This window comes from Chrysemys picta, chromosome 18, assembly GCF_011386835.1.
Source record: "Chrysemys picta bellii isolate R12L10 chromosome 18, ASM1138683v2, whole genome shotgun sequence".
Taxonomy (NCBI): domain Eukaryota; kingdom Metazoa; phylum Chordata; order Testudines; family Emydidae; genus Chrysemys; species Chrysemys picta.
Window position 1 is genome coordinate 22,569,655 of NC_088808.1, and position 19,691 is coordinate 22,589,345.

Sequence of the window (19,691 nt, forward strand, 5' to 3'; positions counted from 1 at the left end):
TGAGACTCAGTGCTCAGTCTAGAAGATACCATCAGAGATGCTTAGTTTTGCAATTCTCAAACTGTGGATTTGTCTCTCCAGAGATAACATGCTTGTTAACAGCAAAAATGGTTTTAAATAAATAAATAAATAAATAAATAAATAAGAGGTCAGAAATAATAGACCTCAACCCTATTGTCCCTCTGCAAATTTGTGTGGTGTGGAAAAAATATTTTCTTCTTTTGGACTTAATTCATCCAAATTGAGAAACTGTTTGAGACCTGAAAAAGCAGGAAAGCTTGTTTTTCTTTTCCAGATTATGAACAAACAGGAAAACGAAGGTGAAGACAACTGAGTTAGCTGCAGAAGCCAATATTTTAAGTTTCTCATGTTGACTTGGCTGACAGTCTATTTAATTTGGTTTTTTTTTTTTTTTTTAAATATTTCATTTAACTATTTTAGTTAAAAACAATTTTAATAAAAACAAACCTGATTTAAAAAAACTTGAATGTTTAAATTCAAAAATTCATATGCTTGTTTTATTAAAATATTATATGTTTGCCATTGAGGAAAAAAATCCAGAATAGATAACGTTGTTGTTTTAGTTAAATAAAACAATTTAAATGTTTGTCTGGTGATGTTCTCCTCCTAATACAGCATGGCAAGAAAATACTCCAAATATTAATGATTAATGTGTTGAATTGGAGATAGTTCACCTCCCAATGACTTCATAAATATCTGCTTCAATTACCTGAAATAACCAAACAATTATTCATTTTCTGATATAGCTGTAAAACTAATCTGAAAAGTTTTCAAAATAAATCACCTTCTAAAAATGAAACCTACATCTATCTCTGAGTTGTGAAGGATATGTATTAAGGTTATAACAACCAACAAGAATGCACTTTTATGTAGAAATCCATGATTAAATCGAGTCTTCTTGACTAATGATTTAAATTATGATTTAAATGAATTTGATTTAAATCAAATCCACCCTGAGGGAAACTGAGGCAGAGAAGTGAAGTGACTTGCTGAAGGCCGCACATGGCAATCAATATCTGGGTTGGGATTACAGCTCAACAATCGCTGGTTCCCAGTTCTGTGACCGGTCCACTTCAGCACACTGATGCTAACAATAGCTACATCAGATTTATCCTAGTTTAATTATTAGAATTTGTAATTCCAATGCGTGATGATGCATAAAGTCAAAGCACTTGCCACGTTTAAAATTACTAGGTAATTCATACTCTAGATATTTTTTCCTTCTGCCTGGGATTTTTAGAATAGCTGTAAATTATAGCACAACAGTTTGAACAAAAGCCACTAGGGGAAGTTCATACCGTTCTATATAGCGTGCTGATGCAGTAGAATCTGAGCCACAGGAACTCCATCTTGAATCAACAGCATTGACGTAAGGGACATAATCTAGAACAAATTAAAGTACAATTAAATGTCTTCCCAATTTCAATAAGAGAATATGCATATACACAGAGTTATTAACTGTCCACAGCAGTGATCTAAACGGCTGTGTGGCATATGCGGTGCTGGCAATAGGAAGCATTTACTGTACCTGACACACTGATGGGCTTAGTAGCACTTCCTTGGGAAGCAGTGGCCTGAATAGGATCTGTTGTGTGATAACCTGTGCGGGATGATCTGGAGATTGCACCCCACTTGGAGATGATCGGTCCATCACTAAAGGGAATTATAGGATCTTCTTCCTTTGCCCTTCTTTGAGTTTCAAATAGATGAACTCTCCTCTTAACATCTCCACTGTCCAAATCCTATACATTTAGGAGAGACAAGAAGGTACAAGAGGCTGATTTGCAGTTCAACACATTTGGTTGGGTCATTCAAAAGGCCAGGGGTCATTAAATAACCATTATTACACAAGGTGATTAGCTCCAACCTGACCAGCCAGCAAGCTGGGAGGGGACAGAATGACTCTTACCTATCGGGATTTAGTGGCCAGCTGGCACCAGACGGTGATTAACAGTGGAACAGGACACACTTCTCTTTTTTTTAAAGCTTTACTGTTTCCTCTCAGAAAAAAAGCCCAGCTGCTGTAAAACACCATTTCCACAGTATGACCCTAAACATCCTTGCTAATACTGAGGAAGGTGGGGTAGAGCTAGCAGAGAATTGAGACAGGATTGCCCTTATGGTGCAGGATGCATGAGCGGCAGCTACTTGGGCCTGGGTCCACACTAACCCCCCACTTCGAACTAAGATACACAACTTCAGCTACATGAATAACGTAGCTGAAGTCGAAGTACCTTAGTTCGAACTTACCGCGGGTCCAGACGTGGCAGGCAGGCTCCCCCGTCGACTCCGTGTACTCCTCTCGCGGAGAAAGAGTACCGGCGTCGACGGCGAGCACTTCCGGGATCGATCCCAGAAGATTGATTGCTTACCGCCGGACCCGGAGGTAAGTATAGACCTACCCTTGATCATACCAGAGTAGGACAGAAATCCCCAACATGCATACGAGACCTTACTTATCCAAAATGAGGTCATCTCCCTGGATGTGTATTAAATAGGTTTTATTCTCCAGTTTATTCAAACCTCAATTAATTTTGTGTACCCAATTTCAATCCAATAAAACAAGGTTATGCTGTATTTTCGTTCAATTATATTTCCATATATTTCAAGGTTTCTTTTTTTTTTTTTTTTTTTTTTTTTTTACACACACACACACACACACACAGTAGGAGGATACGTCCATTCCAAAAGCCTTTTAGCAGAGTGAGATCTCTGTTTAAGGGAAATTACACAAATGAAGTAACAATAGTCCTGATATTATTACACTATTGTAGACATCTCTTAAATGGGAAGCGCTATCCACTAGAGGAGGAAGAAACAGCTGAAGGTGCACAGTTTTGCAAGCAACCTGACCACAAGTGAAAATCCTTATTATAGAGCCTCATAGTTGTCCATCCATTCATCCAAGTCAGTGTAACAAAAAAGTCTGAGGAGTAGGAGTCTTGAATTATAAATTATTTACTGAAGATGTTATGGCCAACAGTACATTTTATTAACCCTGATTTGGTATTAAAGTAGTTTGTCTTAAGTCTAAGAATGTTATAACCACCACTGTATTTTTTCCCCCACTGATAAGAGGATAGTTTGTTTACATAGCTGGGCAAAAGTTTGTTCCAAACAGTTTAAAATGAGCTGAACCAGTTTAACCTCAAGACTTAGTATTTTAGTTTATTATAATCAATAGAAGTTTATTTACAAAAGGCCTGGCAATCAAATTAAGTTTGGCAATCAAATGGAAACACTTGCAACACTTTCCACCCCATGAGTGAGCAGGCAGAGCGCAGAACAGCCATACCATTAACACAGCATTTGAATTGGCAATTACATCCTTGGGCTCTGAGTCGATGGCATTTATGCAGGAACCGATAGTACCACAGGACCAGGGTGAGTAGTGTGAAAGATGGTCTTCCTCAAATTTAGTACCACTCAAGTCACTAACACTCTCCGAGAACTATTGAAAAGGAAGGGGGAAAAAAGGTACAAAAACAAAGGAAATTTAGTATTAAGGTGTTCATACTGAAAAACTGCTTACTGTTGACTATTAAATCAATCTGCTTCAAGATATGAAGCAGGTAGTCTAAGTCCGTGTCCATGCTGGGGATCTGCCTCAATTTCAGCCATCAGTGGCCAACCACTGGTAAATCTGCACCGACCCTTAGCACAAACCACTGCAAGCCACATTTTGCGCCTGTGAAGCTTACTGCTTCCAAGCAGGAGTAAGCTTCGCCTGTACAAATAGCTGCTTTGCCTGCTGACACTTTGACAGCTAAATGTTTTACAAGGGTCTTGTCACTTCTCATTTCAATTTATGCATTCTTTGGGACTACAGGCACATATGCACCTGCTCATCGTGTGGCAGCGCCATTATGAACAAGAAAATAAAATGGGAGGGTTCTTCCTAATGGAAAATTATATCCACGGTGCTTTACCAAGAGATCTGAAGGTTCGTAACAGGGTCTAATCACAGTTAATTACAATTGATATTCATGATATGCTGTTGGTATGATTTATAACTGCACAGGAGATGTGTGTAAAGCTCTACAATAGTTTCCATACTATGGATAAGAGTCTTAACAATAAAGTAACACTGTGCTATAAAGTTAAGCTGCCTTAAAGTTAAACCAATTCTTCACTTAATTTTGGCATTTTGTCAGTGATCAAGTGTGGCATCAGCTTAATATCCAATATTTTCTTTATTGAGGAGATTATATCCTGTACTTGCAGGGGGATGAACTTGATCTAATAGAATCACAAAAGAGTGAGACAGAAAAGCTCTTTTGGTAAGTGCAGAAAAAGAAAGCAAAAGTACCATGAAATTCTTTGGTTTCTCACCTCTGTGCTGAAGTCAACACTGAAGAGAGGAGAAGGTGGTGTTGGAGACTGTGTTGCCATAGGAAGGGTTGAGGACACAAGCGGCGTTTTTTGAGAGTGGTATTGTGCCCACTGCTCTGGCTTCCGTCTTAACTGATCATCATAACTGGTCTTCAAGTGACCACAAGGCTCCTAGAGTAAACAATGGGAGGAGAGCATCAATGTCTGAATACTCACAGCAGGATCATGCAGATAATTTATAGGTTTCGCATAGCTGCCAAGACATGGAGGAATAAGGAAGGAACAGTCACAGCTACCTTACCAAATACCAGTCGCAAGGTATATATTTGTATGCAGAAGAGAAAACAATGAAGACAAGATGAGGAACGTGTACAGCACGGTGTCAAATTGATTCCATGTTTAATTATGGTTCGTAGGCCATGGTATAAATTTAGGAGCCATCCGCCCCCACACTCTTTCCCCCCTCCCCCAATGATCTCCCACTGATATCACTGGGAGATTCAGAGTGCGATCCAGGGGACAATCTGGCCATTACACAGTAACTCAACTTTTAGATATTTTTTATTCAGTACATTATCGTCACATTCAGCATCACTCAGTGTGAAAATCTGCTCCCCTGTATCGTCACCACTAATTCTCCCCTTTCCATCCTCCTTTCTCTTCATCTCCTTTGTTCTTTCCTCTGGATTTCCTTCTCTGCAGCAACTCCTAATTCCCACCTCCCCTTGGGCTTAACTCCCTAGTCCATATGCTAAAATGCTCTGCAGTGAAACAGTTAAGGTTGCAACTGAAGTGTCATCACTGGAGCTGACATTCCAATGAGATTAATAGGGGCAGGAGAGTTCAACCCCCCAAGTTATTGTCAGAAGCCATCTGCACATGCAAGCAAACGTTACTGTATTGATTACATTCAGTTTACATTTGAAAGGTTCTCTCTGCGACTAGGAGGGCTAGAAATGTACTAAAAAAAAAAAAAGACAGTTGAGATTCTGAACAACCTGACTATATCCTCTGGGCTATATAAATACATTTAGCAGGCTGGATCTGGCCCGCAGGCCATGCATTTGACATCCCTGGGTCAGGATCCTTTGGACTGGAGTCCCATTTTTAGCTGTCAATACAGGATCTAGGCCGAGGGAGATGCATCTTGGATCCAAAGTGTCTTCCTCAATGCATAGAGTCATGTCATAATGTGAATCAAGGAAATTGGAGTAGACAACATCCAGGATGTGTGTAATTAATTTAGCTGATGTGTGTTTGTAAGCAGAGGAGCAAAGGGGTCTAAGATAGCCCTACCCGAAAGGACAAAGATCTGACTATTATGGTTTAAAAAACAACTGGTTTTGGGGTTGCTGCTTGACAAGTGTAAATCCAAGGCAAGAAAAGAGCTCTGGGCTAATTAGGTAGTACCCTGTTTCCCCGAAAATAAGACAGTGTCTTATATTAATTTTTGCTCCCAAAGATGCGCTAGGTCTTATTTTCAGGGGATGTCTTATTTTTCAGAAATGAAAAATGCCTTATTATCGGTGGATGCCTTATTATCGGGGAGGTCTTATTATCGGGGGGATGCCTTATATTACAACGAGAGGCAAAACTGTAAGTAGGCCTTATTTTCGGAGGATGTCTTATTTTCGGGGAAACAGGGTATGATTTCTGTCATTACTTTTAAAGTAAATCATCTCTTTTCTTTTCCATTCTCACTTACCCTTGGTAAAGGCACAGTCCTCTGCTCATTTGGAGGTTGGCAAGCCATGGAGTAATACCCATCCAATGAATTATATCTTTCGCGTAATGATGTCTGATAGACAGATGAGTGCATCACATCCATTGGAGGTAAAGAATTGCTCCTAATAATGTCATCTCTTGGGTAGATCTGTGGACGCCAGATGCGCCTGCTGTCATACACTGGAGCATACATTCCAGAAGGGACGGGAGGAACTGGTCCATACGGCTGCGGAGGAGGAGGTTGGTAAGGAGAATTCAGTCGATCTCGAGGGGGAAATGTACTGTAATGATCGGCATATGGCACGGAAGCAGGTGGGAGGGAGGATTCTGGAACATTACTGGACCTCACAAAGCGAGGAACACAGGGAGCCACACCAGCTGGTACTGTTGGAGGTGGTGGGTAGTATCCTTGAAAATTGGAAAAAAAGCATGTTTAACTTAGTCTCAATATAATCCAGAATTTTAAAACGGTTCTAAAATTTTAAGTAGCACTTGATACTGACTTCAGAGTAAAGTGTCTTGATTCTATAGGCCCCCTATTAATTCCATCACTTCTCTGTGGATGTACACTGCATGTCTGAGAACAGGCTCTGCAGGGACAGTACTAACAGTGTACAGTGTGTTCACAGGACCTGACATGGGTGGGAGGGGTAGCAGAGGAGTGGTGTTTTCCACCATATGGTAGCACTTTTAAAAATTTTACAAGAACAGGTGGCAATTTAGCACTTTCTCTCCATACTGTGTCTGTCTGTATCTGTATGTATGTGTGTGTGTATAGATAGATATATCTATATATAGATATATCTATTATCTAACCATATATATTTTTTTTAAAGAAAAAGGTCTGTCATCTCTGTTTATATATCAACATTTTGGGTCTAAGGAATTCTGAGGGTCTTTAAGCCATCAGTTGGCATGTGGTTTACTTTTTACATTGCAGAATAGATCATTTCCCCCTCCTACACCCTACTCCGACAGCTGGGACCTGCCTGAAGTTAGAACAAATGATACAGCAGTTTCCTTGGTTGCACTTAATAGAAACCTTTTTCTTCTACCTAACATGGTGCTTGTTAGCTTACCAAAATACCAAGCACAGTACGCAGAGGCACTTGGTACATAGAGTGTCTCCCTCCAAGGTCTCTGCCTAGATAAATACTCAAACAAACCATTCCTCAAGGGCATAAAGACATTTGTGCAGTCTATGAGAGACACACTAGGACTGTCTGTGTATACAGATGGCTAGAAGAGATTTGGGAAAAAGCTTGAGTTATTCAGGTCTGTAAATGTTAGTGGGAAATGCATAACCTGGACTAAATTCCGCCCATGGATGCACACAGACTGAAGTTAGACCCATACATATTGGAGTGCAGAGACTGGCCCTCATTGTGGGCGAGCAGTAAATAACTGGCCACATGGAGGGGTGAAGAAGGGTGGTGTTTCCATTAAGACATTATAGAAGGAGACTGCTAAGCCAGCTCCATGAAGGATGCTAGCAAGATGGAGTCTCACATGTTTCACGCAAAGAAAGCAAACAAAACTTTTCTCCACAACACAAATCTTCACACATCTGTCCCCTCTCCAATAAGCAGGCATGGTTTAAATGTTGCTAAACTTCCTTTAAAGAATGTTGGAGACCTCTCTAGTTATATATGGAAATAATGCAAAGAGTGTAGCAATGCTCCTGCATTCTGCATCCCTCTCTTTACTCAAATCATAATATTCAGAGTTAAAAAGCTTGGGTATTGGGCTCTGCTGAAACTAGGAGACCCAGCAAATAAGCCCCACATGACTTGGTGCCACTGGGATTTGAAGAAATGTAGAAAGCACAAACATTGAAACACATTCAAGTTTATACAGGACCTGACATGGGTGGGAGGGGTAGCAGGATAGCTCAGTGGTTTGAGCATTGGCCTGCTAAACCCAGGGTTGTGAGTTCAATCCTTGAGGGGGCCACTTAGGGATCTGGGGCAAAATCAGTACTTAGTCCTGCTAGTGAAGGCAGGGGGCTGGACTGGATGACCTTTCAAGGTCCCTTCCAGTTCTAGGAGATGGGATATCTCCATTAATTTCTATTTAATTTCTATTTCTAAAAGAAAAGGATTGCCTGTGTATCAGCAACCATGTCACTCACCTGTCTGGGGGTACTGTGGAACTTCATAGGACAACTGTGTCCTGGGATCTTGAAAATACTGAACATTATCAGAATGTGGAGGGTAGACAGGTACTCTGGTTACAAATGGGCTGGATTTTGGAGGCAGAGAATTCATCTCTGTTCCAATATTAGGACCACCAGCTGAGGTAGCTGCTGCCTGGCTTACAGGAGTCTTGGGTGGAGAACAAATTTTACTGAAAAGAATTGCAAAGAAATAAAATGGATTTGCATTTACTACTTATTATTTGTATTCGTCTTTAGTAATTTCTAACTCAAAACACAAAACACTCCAATATGACATAGCCCAAATTCTTCATTATCTCCACTGGAATTTCTGAAGACTTCAATTATATTTTTAAATCTAACATTGATGCTATTATTAAAAAGCAGACTATCTTCAAGAGAACATCATGCACTCATAAACTGATCTAAACCTTTTAGTTTGTACCTAGAGCTCAAATACCAGTACTGAAAGCATGCTCTGGAAACAACAGATGGGCATTGAAAAGCTGGTCTGAGGTCCAGTGCTGTTTGGACAATGCCCAAATAATTTTAAAAAGGTGATACCTGGAAAACCTCCAGGACTACAAAAGAATGTTTTTGATAACAGGAAATGCAATGACTATTCTGCAAAACTCTACTATAAAGAAATAAATTATGGATGCAAATTGTTTTTAAACTGAATAACCCCAATGACAGATTAGATACTGTGCAGGAAACAGGGGAAGAGAAGGGATGTGGAGAGCTGTACTAATTTAGCCATTCTCTATGAGATTATTTAAAAACTAAAGCACTGACACAACTCGGGTGGACCTTCTGAGTAACAAAATTACATCTCCACTGCTAAATCAGACCTTGCATTTCTACACAACCAAGGAGCATCTCCAATGCATCTCCCCCTTTCCCTCCTACCTGATACATTACTTGGATATATCATCTCCTAACACCTCACTTAGAAGAGGCCATTCCCTCTTCAAGCTCAACTCTGGCCTTCAATAGGTAGAATGCACTGTTGTGCCCTTTGGAAAGTCTTCTATTAGGCTTGCACACGAGCCACAGCAGATTTTCTGAAATGCATGGCTTATATATTACCCTTTAAAGGGCAACTGGCTACTTCAGTCATGAGGAAAAGAAAAACATATGCCCTTCAACTTGTGGAGAGCATAAAACAGAACCAGAGTTCAGTATCTATGACTCACTTAGTAGCAAAGACTAAAACAGAAACTACTCATGAACATAATTCAGACTATTATCACCTCTCTTTTGCTTGCAAGGATAGGAAAAATGCAAAATGTGGACATTAGAATATTTGATCCCAATTCTTTTAGCCCACAGCAATACATACTTTTCAGATAGTGATTCTGTAGGAGACCCAGAGGCATTTTGACCACTGGCTCCAGACTTTCCCCCCTTCTTGACATTCTCCAGAACTCTTAAAGAGGTTTCAGCGCAGCGAGGAATCAATTGGGGAACACCACTTTCCAGATTTGCAATCCCATTGGAACTCGGCACCATCTTTCCTGTTGTTTCAGTGCTTCCTATGACCGAGATTACATTTCCTGCTGTGGTTGAGACAGTGCTGTTGACACCAACTTTATTTAAGAGAGGGAATGTTCTCACAGTTGCGCTGATCTTTTTGTTCCTCAAACGATACCTATATTTACAAAGACAAATCTGATAAAGGAGTTTACGTTGTGCAGTCTAATGCATTTGTAAAACTGACATGACAGAAGGGATGAGCGGGAGATCATTAACAGCACTTCACAATTTAACTTAAACCATGAGCACTAGTTTGGAGAGACAAGTAGAACATCAGACATTTCACTCTACAGTAAAAGACCAACTCATCCTCTGAGAGGCATCAGAGTTGTTAATTTGGAGATGGGTCTGGGTGGAAATAGCTTTATGAAGTTATACATGAGATATTTGGTAAATTGAGTTAGGAATAAAGAACTGCTGATTAAGACCTAATGGATATTATTCCTCAGTTTGCGCCATTGCAAACCTCTTAAGGTGCCAGGCCCAGAGTCAATTTTGTGCAGGAAAATTTTGCTTCTGCTATATTCTGAGAGTAAGTAAAGGGCAATTCTGGCAATTTATTTATAGATGTTATTTTTAAGAGGTCTAATTTGCACAACAGCTCTCTTGTAATTCAAGGATCCCTAGAAATGAATTCACACATAAAGGAAGCTACTTTCAAGATCTCATGAAAGCTGCCTTGATTTGATGGAAAGAACAACACCATCCCCAGACTTACTTTTCAAGCTCTTCCTGAGAGTGAGCAAATGTACAGTTAGTTCCTCGCGGACATCCCCCTTGCTGTCGCAGATCTCGGCACATACTCGTTTTATATTTGCTATTTGGTTGCGGCTTAAAAATAGGAAAAAAAAATCCCACTTAAAATCCAATACAAGTTTAAATATAAGTAGTTTTAAAAAATAGATATAAATCCAGCCATGCAAATGTTGACAATTTTCACTCTCAATCGCCCCTTTAGATAAGGAAGTTTTTCACTGACATTACAAATTAGCTCATCGTGGCTAGCTCTGCGGCGTACGGCATTCAGAAAGTTTTGCTCACAATCATGAATTTGTCAGGGACTAATTACAAGATGCCATGGCTTTCAGGGTCATTATGCCCTCATAATCCTGACTAACACCTCAACCCCAACCTCCTAAGAATCACACATCCAAATTTTGAGTGTGTGCACTTTTTTGCTTTTTTTTTCCCTGTGAAAGTGTCTCTTCAAGAAAAAAAAACCTTCTTATTTTAGGGCTCATAATCAATAGGAATATATCAGCGGTTCTTAAACTTTTTGTATTGGCAACCCCCCCTTATAAATTAAAAATGTTTTTAAAATAATTTTAAAATGTAATTTTAATGCAAGAGCCCTGGTTATATTGTAACACCTCTGCCCCCCCATCCCCCGCCCAATGGGTTGCAACCCCCAGTTTGGGAACTCCTGGAACAAGGAAAGCTCTAAAGGAACATATTTGTGTTCAGTTGTTTTAAAGCAAAACTATGACAGACTTGTATTGTCTATCCCACAATACCAGGGTAAAATTCCTGGAGGCTGATCACATAGTAGGTTTCTGTTACTCTCCAATCCAGAGGGCAGCAAGAGAACTACTCCATTAACATCCTTCCAATCAGTTCTCAGATGAAAAGGAATGCCTCCCATGAATTAAGAACTGCCTTTATCACCCCAAAACTGAAGGAGATAGGGATAAGAACTAAATCCTATCCCTCATATACATATTTTTAGGTGGAGATTTTGGGATCCAAATCCCTTAGCTGGCTTTGAAAATCCTATCCTTACATCATATATAAGGCACATATCAACACTTAATTCCAGGGATAAAACAAATCGTGCCTGATATTCTGCTTAGTTGTACTGAGTGTGTCTCCAACACCTATTTGCCCAGTGTGACAGGCAGACATTTGTGTGTAAAGGAGAAGAGTCTGCCACCAATCAGAGATTGTTTCTGAATGGATGTGTCAGGGGTCACGCAACAGGAAAGAGTTGGGGATTTTTAAATTTATTTTTACACCTTCCTTTACTGTATTGATTTTATTTTTTAGTTGTACCTGCTCACAGAATGGCCTTGGAAGGACTGACCATACAAGCTGGGCTTTTATTCCCTTTTATATTGCCTTGCAGATGGAAGTGTTTCCTTCTGTTCCCCACCCTCAGTCTCAGCCACTACCTCTGTCCATCAGCTCTCCATAATTTTCTCTCTAGCATATAGTGATGTTGACAAGATTTTCTTTGCTTCGGTATCTGCTTTCCAAGAACATGCCTGTGTTGCTGACCCTACCTGAGAAATGAAAACCACGGAAAGAGGCATCCAAGATAAACAATGAAGTCAAGGATATCTTCTGAAAGTTCGCTGGTAGCCCCGTGGGCTTTTTTTCCCCGAGAGGAAGCTGGACATGTCTACCCATGGTAGGATTACTCAAGTGGAGGGGGTGGATGCTGTGGAGGCCCACAGTGTTGCTGAAGCTGCTTTGTAATGCCCTTCATAGATAGGAATCCACTTACCTGTCTGTTGGTAACTAGTTGGATACAAACCCACCACATTTATTATTAGAAGTCCGCAGCACTATCCACTGTGCCACAGAGCCTGGTTTTTTCTGGGCCCTCTCATTCTTTTCATTTTGTTGACTATGTCTTTTTTCCACTTCTTTTAAAATAGAAGGCTCATCTGTAGGAAGGTCCCAGGCAGCAGTTATTCTCCTTAGCTTGGTCTTCGAGTATTCCCAAAAGAAGAATCTTTCCTGTATTTCACTATTTGTCTCATTAGTTCTGACCTGGAGAGCTGAAGTTCTTTCCATGAAGAAGACTCAGCCCTCTTCATAATAGCTTTTCTTTGCCGTTTTCTTTCTAGACGAGTGCTTTGGACAGGGAGCCTGCACCCTACAGAAACTTTAACTAGAGTCTGAAAGATTCGGACTCTGAACTTAAAAATAACAGGGTTCATTCTGGGTGTGCAGCCTCTTGGGGAGGCAGTGACGATCACATCCCTCTTTGGTTTCAGTTTTACAGTTTTTGTCCATACGAGATAAGGATATCTGAGGCAGGGTTAAGTAATGTCCTGGGGAGCCAGACGTGTCGGTTTCCTTAAGAACATAAGAACGACCGTACTGGGTCAGACTAAAGGTCCATCTAGCCCAGTACTCTATCTACCGACAGTGGCCAATGTCAGGTGCCCCAGAGGGAGTGAACCTAACGGGTAATGATCAAGTGATCTCTCTCCTGCCATCCATCTCCATCCTTTGACAAACAGAGTCTAGGGACACCATTCCTTACCCATCGTGGCTAATAGCCATTAATGGACTTAACCTCCATGAATTTATCCAGTTCTTTTAAACGCTGTTATAGTCCTAGCCATCACAACCTCCTCAGGCAAGGAGTTCCACAAGTTGACTGTGCGCTGTGTGAAGAAGAGCTTCCTTTTGTTTGTTTTAAACCTGCTGCATATTCATTTCATTTGGTGACCCCTAGTTCTTGTATTATGGGAATAAGTAAATAACTTTTCCTTATCTACTTTCTCCACATCACTCATGATTTTATATACATCTATCATATCTCCCCTTAGACTCCTCTTTTCCAAGCTGAAAAGTCCTAGCCTCTTTAATATCTCCATGTATGGGACCCGTTCCAAACCCCTAATCATTTTAGTTGGCCTTTTCTGAACCTTTTCTAGTGCCAGTATATCTTTTTTGAGATGAGGAGACCACATCTATACGCAGTATTCAAGATGTGGGCATACCATCAATTTACATTAGGGCAATAATATATTCTCCTTCTTATTCTCTATCCTCTTTTTAATGATTCCTAACATCCTGTTTGCTTTTTTGACCGCCTCTGCACACTGCGTGGACGTCTTCAGAGAACTAAGCACAATGACTCCAAGATCTTTTTCCTGATTTGTTGTAGCTAAATTAGCCCCCATTATATTGTATGTATAGTTGGGGTTATTTTTTCCCAATATGCATTAGTTTACATTTATCCACATGAAATTTAATTTGCCATTTTGTTGCCCAATCACTTAGTTTTGTGAGATCTTTTTGAAGTTCTTCACAGTCTGCTTTGGTCTTAACTATCTTGAGCAGTTTAGTATCATCTGCAAAATTTGCCACCTCACTTTTTACCCCTTTCTCCAGATCATTTATGAATAAGTTGAATAGGATTGGTCCTAGGACCATCCCTTGGGGAACACCACTAGTTACCCCTCTCCATTCTGAGAATTTACCATTAATTCCTACCCTTTGTTCCCTGTCTTTTAACCAGTTCTCAATCCATGAAAGGACCTTCCCTCTTATCCCATGACAACTTAATTTACGTAAGAGCCTTTGGTGAGGGACCTTGTTCAAAGGCTTTCTGGAAATCTAAGTACACTATGTCCACCGGATCCTCCTTGTCCACATGTTTGTTGACCCCTTCAAAGAACTCTAATAGATTAGTAAGACACGATTTCCCTTTTCAGAAACCATGTTGACTTCTGCCCAACAATTTATGTTCTTCTATGTGTCTGACAATTCTATTCTTTACTATTGTTTCGACTAATTTGCCCGGTACCAACGTTAGACTTACCGGTCTGTAATTGCTGGGATCACCTCTAGAGCCCTTTTTAAATATCGGCGTTACATTAGCTATCTTCCAGTTGTTGGGTACAGCGGCCGATTTAAAGGACAGGTTACAAACCCTAGTTAATAGTTGCGGAACTTCACATTTGAGTTCTTTCAGAACTCTTGGGTGACTGCCATCCGGTCCCGGTGACTTGTTAAGTTTATCAATTAATTCCAAAACCTCCTCTAGTGACACTTCAATCTGTGACAGTTCCTCAGATCCGTCACCTACAAAAGCCGGCTCAGGTTTGGGAATCTCCCTAACATCCTCAGCCTATTAATTTCATTTGGTGACCCCTATATTTTGTACCCCGGAATGATTGTGTCCCATTGATTGTCCTCAGTCCACCAGGTTTCTGTGATGCCTATTATACCAATATCCTCCTTTATCACGAGGCACTCTAGTTCACCCATCTTAGTATTTAGACTTCTAGCATTTGTGTACAACCACTTTAAAAAACTTGTCACTGTTTATTTGTCTGCCCTTTTCTGATGTGTCCGATTCTTTATGTGAATGTTTCTCATCGGATCTGGCCCTTACATTATCCTCTTCCATCCTCTGCTCCTGACTATAACCCAGAGAATCTCTATCAATGGACTCTCCTCTAAGAGAAGTCTCTGTCTGATCCACATGCTCCTCTGCAGCAGTCAGCTTTCCCCTTGAAGGATTTTGCCTTTGGTTGCTCCATGTTCCTTTGATCCCCTTGTCAGTGCAGTTAGAAACAAGTCTTGGAGGAGAGGATGTGCATACCAGCCAGCCATATGGCTGCCAGTGGGGAATCCCAGTTTCTACCTCTGTATACCCTGAATGCCAGGAACTTGTTGGATGAGGGAAGCCCAGCTGAGAGGTCCCCATAGAAAAAAGGGGCTGGCTAATGCCTGTAAGTAAGGCATAAAAAGTTAAGTGCTCAATGTAATCTTGTCAACTAGATTTTGTGTTTGCCTTCTGTGGCCTCGCACTGGCCACTGAAATGGAGGGCACCCACTGTTGGAACCATTGTCACCAGCACTGGATCCCAAGGCAGGCTCAGGTGGAGAAACCTCTTCCCACCGTGCCATTTGTCTCAGTCCTCCTTCCCCACCTTTGCAGTGGGAGAGGGAGAAGATGGAGCAGTAGTTTACAAGGCATTCTCAAGAAGTTTGGCAGTTGTGATTTTTGGCTCAGAGAAACCACCCTGCTTCTTTTATTTCCTGCTTTGTGCGAAGGAGTGCATTACTTGCCACCTCCTCGATTCTGCAGCCCTGGTTCTCTCCTGGTCCAGCGGAGGAAGACCTAGGAGCTCCTTTCCTGTGTTGGGGGGTTACCTGGGCCACAAAGCTAGCAGAGTTCACTATCTATACACTCTGATTGGGGAGAGATGCAAGAGAAGCAGAATTTTGCATTAGGCTTCTCTGCATGTAGGTCTGTTATGCTGGGATCAAAGAAAAGCTGCAAAAGGTATGCCAGGAAGTGTGCTGCTCAGAGCTTCAGGAATGAAGGCAAGCAATTAAGTGCTCAGTCCTAAAAGCCGACCCAAAAGTTTGACAGGTCCAGCCAAATTTAAGCCTAATTGCAACAGATAATATTAGTTTTTGGTTTAGTTTTTAAAAAGTTTTAGATCCAACAATCCTTAAACTCAACAGCAGGTGAAGTCAATCTTTCCGTCCAACAAACTGGCCAGCTCTTCACCAGGAGGGGCATATCCCTGAACCAGCAATTCACAGCTCTGAGCTCTAGCCTGAAAGCAGGCAAAAAGACCCATGGTCAGATCTGTAGATCTTAATACACTGAAGAACACACTGGTGGATCAGTACATTTTTCCAGCATTGATTGTGAACCAGTGATTAGAAAGAAGGAAAGAAAAGACCCCTAATGTCAGCTTTCTCACAGGTCACACGGAGACAGCCCCCTGAGAAAGAAGCAGCTAGCACAATGCCCACAGCGAGTCCCGACCAAACCTGCTAGAAGTGTCACCAGAAAGGAAATTGATGGATACATTTATCTTGGTGTCAGAAAGCAAAATGTTCTGAGAAAAATTTCTTGTGCTCTTTAGTCAAATGAGCTGCACTATTTTCCCTCTTTTTTCCATCTGTCCAGGGAATCTAGCATTAAGTAAGGTTGAGAAACAATCAATTCACATTTTTTACGTAGCACAGACAGAAAAACTGCCAGACATCAGGGTGGGAAAGACAATGTAAATCTGGAAGAATGGCAAAGTTTAAGTTAGAAAACGTTGAAACGCAAAAAGGCAGTGATCAGCACTTATGGTCTATCTTGTTAAGATCTGGCAGCTATTTGTTACTTATATACAAAGGTCCTTTGTGTGATTTACCTGATATAGGTTCTTATGATTGGGTTATACAGAAATCCTTGATCCTGGCTCACAGTGTAGTTTTAGATGGAGGGGAGAGTTTTGAATAGATGGCGATTACTTAAGATGCTATGTGTGTGTGTGTATATATATATATATATATATACACACACACACACACACACACACACAAATAAAGTGTGTGTGTGTGTGTGTGTGTAAAAATGGATCGAACACAATCAATTGGGCTAAAAAGATATATTTATAAAAAGATTGCATAACGAGCCCATTACAAGTAAATTGTATCACCTATGTACGGTGGACACACCTTGACTATGGAGTTCTTATAATTTTAATATTTCTTGTATGTTTTTTCTTCATTTGTTTAAAAAGATACCAGAATAACAATTGTCTTGATTAAGCAAGACAAGAAACCTCATTGAGCAAGTATTGAGCTAACTAACGTGGCACAACTGGGGTCTGAAAGGTTAAAATACTCCCAGTATAGCTTTAGATTACACATAACAGATAAAATTCACTAAGAGATTTAAATCAAGTGTTCCTTGTGGGTATACTTTACTGACTACAGACACCGTGTGCAGGGAGTCTACTCTAAAGCTGACATCACATAAGTTTGGCTTGTTTTAATATGCCAGTCAGTCAATCAGAAAAGGTCCTAATGCACTCTTTAGAACCCTAAGGGTTCTACCCAAGTCTATCCTTAAAGTAGTGTATTAATAAATAGATACCTACCTACCTTCCTTTTTCCTACAAAAGGAAGATTGGATTGGATTCTCTATGGTATTAATCAATGTCTATTTTTAATTGGCTAGAAGGGATCTTGGTGAATGGCATTAGATGCTCCCTGCTCAGGGAACATGGGCCTGGGATATTAATCCTACTTTATTTCATGGCAATGGAAAGCCTGACTAGGCTACAAATGTTTTAAATCAACATTAATTTTGCAAAATAAGTTAAGACCTTTTGTTAAAGCATCACAGAACACTCAGAAATACAGGTGGTAATTAAATATAGTCACCTGTGGTGTTTCATGACCTTTTCTACTATAGTTCTGAATAAAGTCCACTAGCCCATGTACCACAGTCTTCACCGCCACCATTGCATTTTCCAGCTGCTCCCATGTTGGAGAAGTTGCATCTACAATTGATAAATTTAAAGCACGTTTTAACAATAATTCCAATATCATCGTCTTAAATGAGACAACTTTTATATTACACCAGAAACACCCAATACAAGGATTAAGAGGAAACAATCTTGAACAGCAGCTTAAAAACATCAATTGATGGGAACGGTTTAGAGCAGAAACAGAATTTATTGCCAGTATAGTTATATTTTTCATAATAAGAAAATGGAAAAAGTTTTTTTTTACATTTATTAGCACCATTCACATACCTGGATTAGGATCTATGTTTGCCAGAAGCTCTAAATGAGGCCTAAGTCTGTTTAAGTTTGCTGGATCACCTGTACGTTGCAAGACAATTGTCAACTCCTGTACACTTTTTGCAAATGATTCTGGAGACTGGAGCTGAAAATAAAAGTGACATTAATGCTCTTCATTCTATAAACTGGACATTTTAACAGAAAAAGTATTCTCATTTTCTTTCAAGAGAGATGGGCTCCAAAATGATATAGGTAGTGTCTTCAGCTTGCATATAGTAATTATCAGTGGTGAGAGATTACAATTCTCAGCTCAGAATCTGCCCTATGAAGCTTCATCATAAGACACAAAACTAGAATAAGTGATTTTTTTTTGCACTGCTTCTCTGTGACTTTTGTAAACACTAAACATTCTGAAAAGGGCTTTGTACATAAAGATTACGTATGAAAAAACAGCTATCCTAGTTTCTAGTCATGTTAAAACTTAGTTAAAATTAGAGGTTATAGTTTAAAAACTGCTTCAGCATTATACCCTTTAACTGTTAAATCTACCAAGAAAAGGACACTAAATCTATCCCATTGACGAACCTTGTCAATAATGGATTGCATGTGTGACTTATGTGCCAGGTCACCATAAAGGAGGGAAGACCATTGTTCTGGTGATATTCGAAGTCCTGCTTCCATGGCAATGTGGACAATTTGGGCATCATGTTCCCTCCGCAAAGCCTCATAACTCCGAAATTCCTCTTTAAGCTGCATCAGAGAAGAATCTTCATCCCTTTTGGTGACCTAAAAACAAGAATTCAACAATGCTTAGAAACTTCATATTTCTTTAATTACAGCAGAGTCGATCAGAGTCCAGCTGATGTATAAACAAGTGTGCTGTGGTTTATAGCACTGGGTCTCAACCAGGGGTCCAGGGCCCCCTAGGGGGCCGCGAGCAGTTTCAGGAGGTCCTCCAAGCACGGTCAGTATTAGACTCACTGTGGCCCAGGGCAGAAATCCGAAGCCCCACCGCAGTTATTGTGGCACAGGTGGGCCATGGAGATTTTATAGCATGTTGGGGGGGCCTCAGAGAGAAAAAGGTTGAGAACCCTTTGTATAGAGAATCAACATTTAGTTCTTTCAACTATTCATCCCCCTGCAGGGTACTAGCATTACTGCGGGCTAGCCAGATAATCCAGTGTTGTATAGATAGTCATTATGAGGACATGACATCGAGTCCAATCACTTCAACTAAGGCAGAAATTGGATTTGCTTAAGTCTTTGAAGATATGATGTGGTTTGCAGGATATACAGCTATAGGATTAGACCTTCAGTTCCACTATCATTTCGATATATCCAATGTTAAAAGACAATTCAAAGAGAGACAGGCAAAATTCAGAATTTAATTGGTAAATATGGGGCGGGAGGGGAGGGTGAAAGATGATCAAAAAGTTGCAGTGCACTCTATAATTTAGAGTATACCTTACAGAAAGACAATTAGTATCAGTACAGTATTAAAAATACCTGGCTCTTACATACACCTTTCATCTGAGGATCACACTTCACTTTATATACATATTAAACCTCACAAATATTGGCATAGTCAGTATTATCCCATTTTATTGATAGATAAACTGAGACACAGTAAAGCAAAA

General features: G+C 40.3%; 1 protein-coding gene and 1 non-coding gene across 6 annotated transcripts in view; both read right to left on the reverse strand.

Annotated features, from left to right (window-relative positions):
* The window catches only part of RC3H2 (ring finger and CCCH-type domains 2), a 43,607-nt gene that overhangs the window by 9,259 nt on the left and 14,657 nt on the right, over positions 1-19,691 (reverse strand). For all 5 annotated transcript variants that reach the window (XM_065572568.1, XM_065572569.1, XM_065572567.1 and 2 more), the window contains 11 exons: positions 18,640-18,840; positions 18,067-18,199; positions 17,693-17,811; positions 10,488-10,600; positions 9,576-9,884; positions 8,210-8,424; positions 6,059-6,486; positions 4,354-4,524; positions 3,317-3,472; positions 1,550-1,763; positions 1,320-1,404 (listed from right to left, as the gene is read on the reverse strand). In XM_065572568.1, the coding sequence (XP_065428640.1) occupies positions 1,320-1,404; positions 1,550-1,763; positions 3,317-3,472; positions 4,354-4,524; positions 6,059-6,486; positions 8,210-8,424; positions 9,576-9,884; positions 10,488-10,600; positions 17,693-17,811; positions 18,067-18,199; positions 18,640-18,840 (2,144 nt within the window). The remainder of the gene's footprint in view (positions 1-1,319; positions 1,405-1,549; positions 1,764-3,316; positions 3,473-4,353; positions 4,525-6,058; positions 6,487-8,209; positions 8,425-9,575; positions 9,885-10,487; positions 10,601-17,692; positions 17,812-18,066; positions 18,200-18,639; positions 18,841-19,691) is intronic.
* LOC112059733 (small nucleolar RNA SNORD90) lies at positions 18,300-18,415 on the reverse strand. The gene has a single exon (XR_002889001.2). It is a non-coding gene; the product is annotated as a small nucleolar RNA SNORD90 (small nucleolar RNA).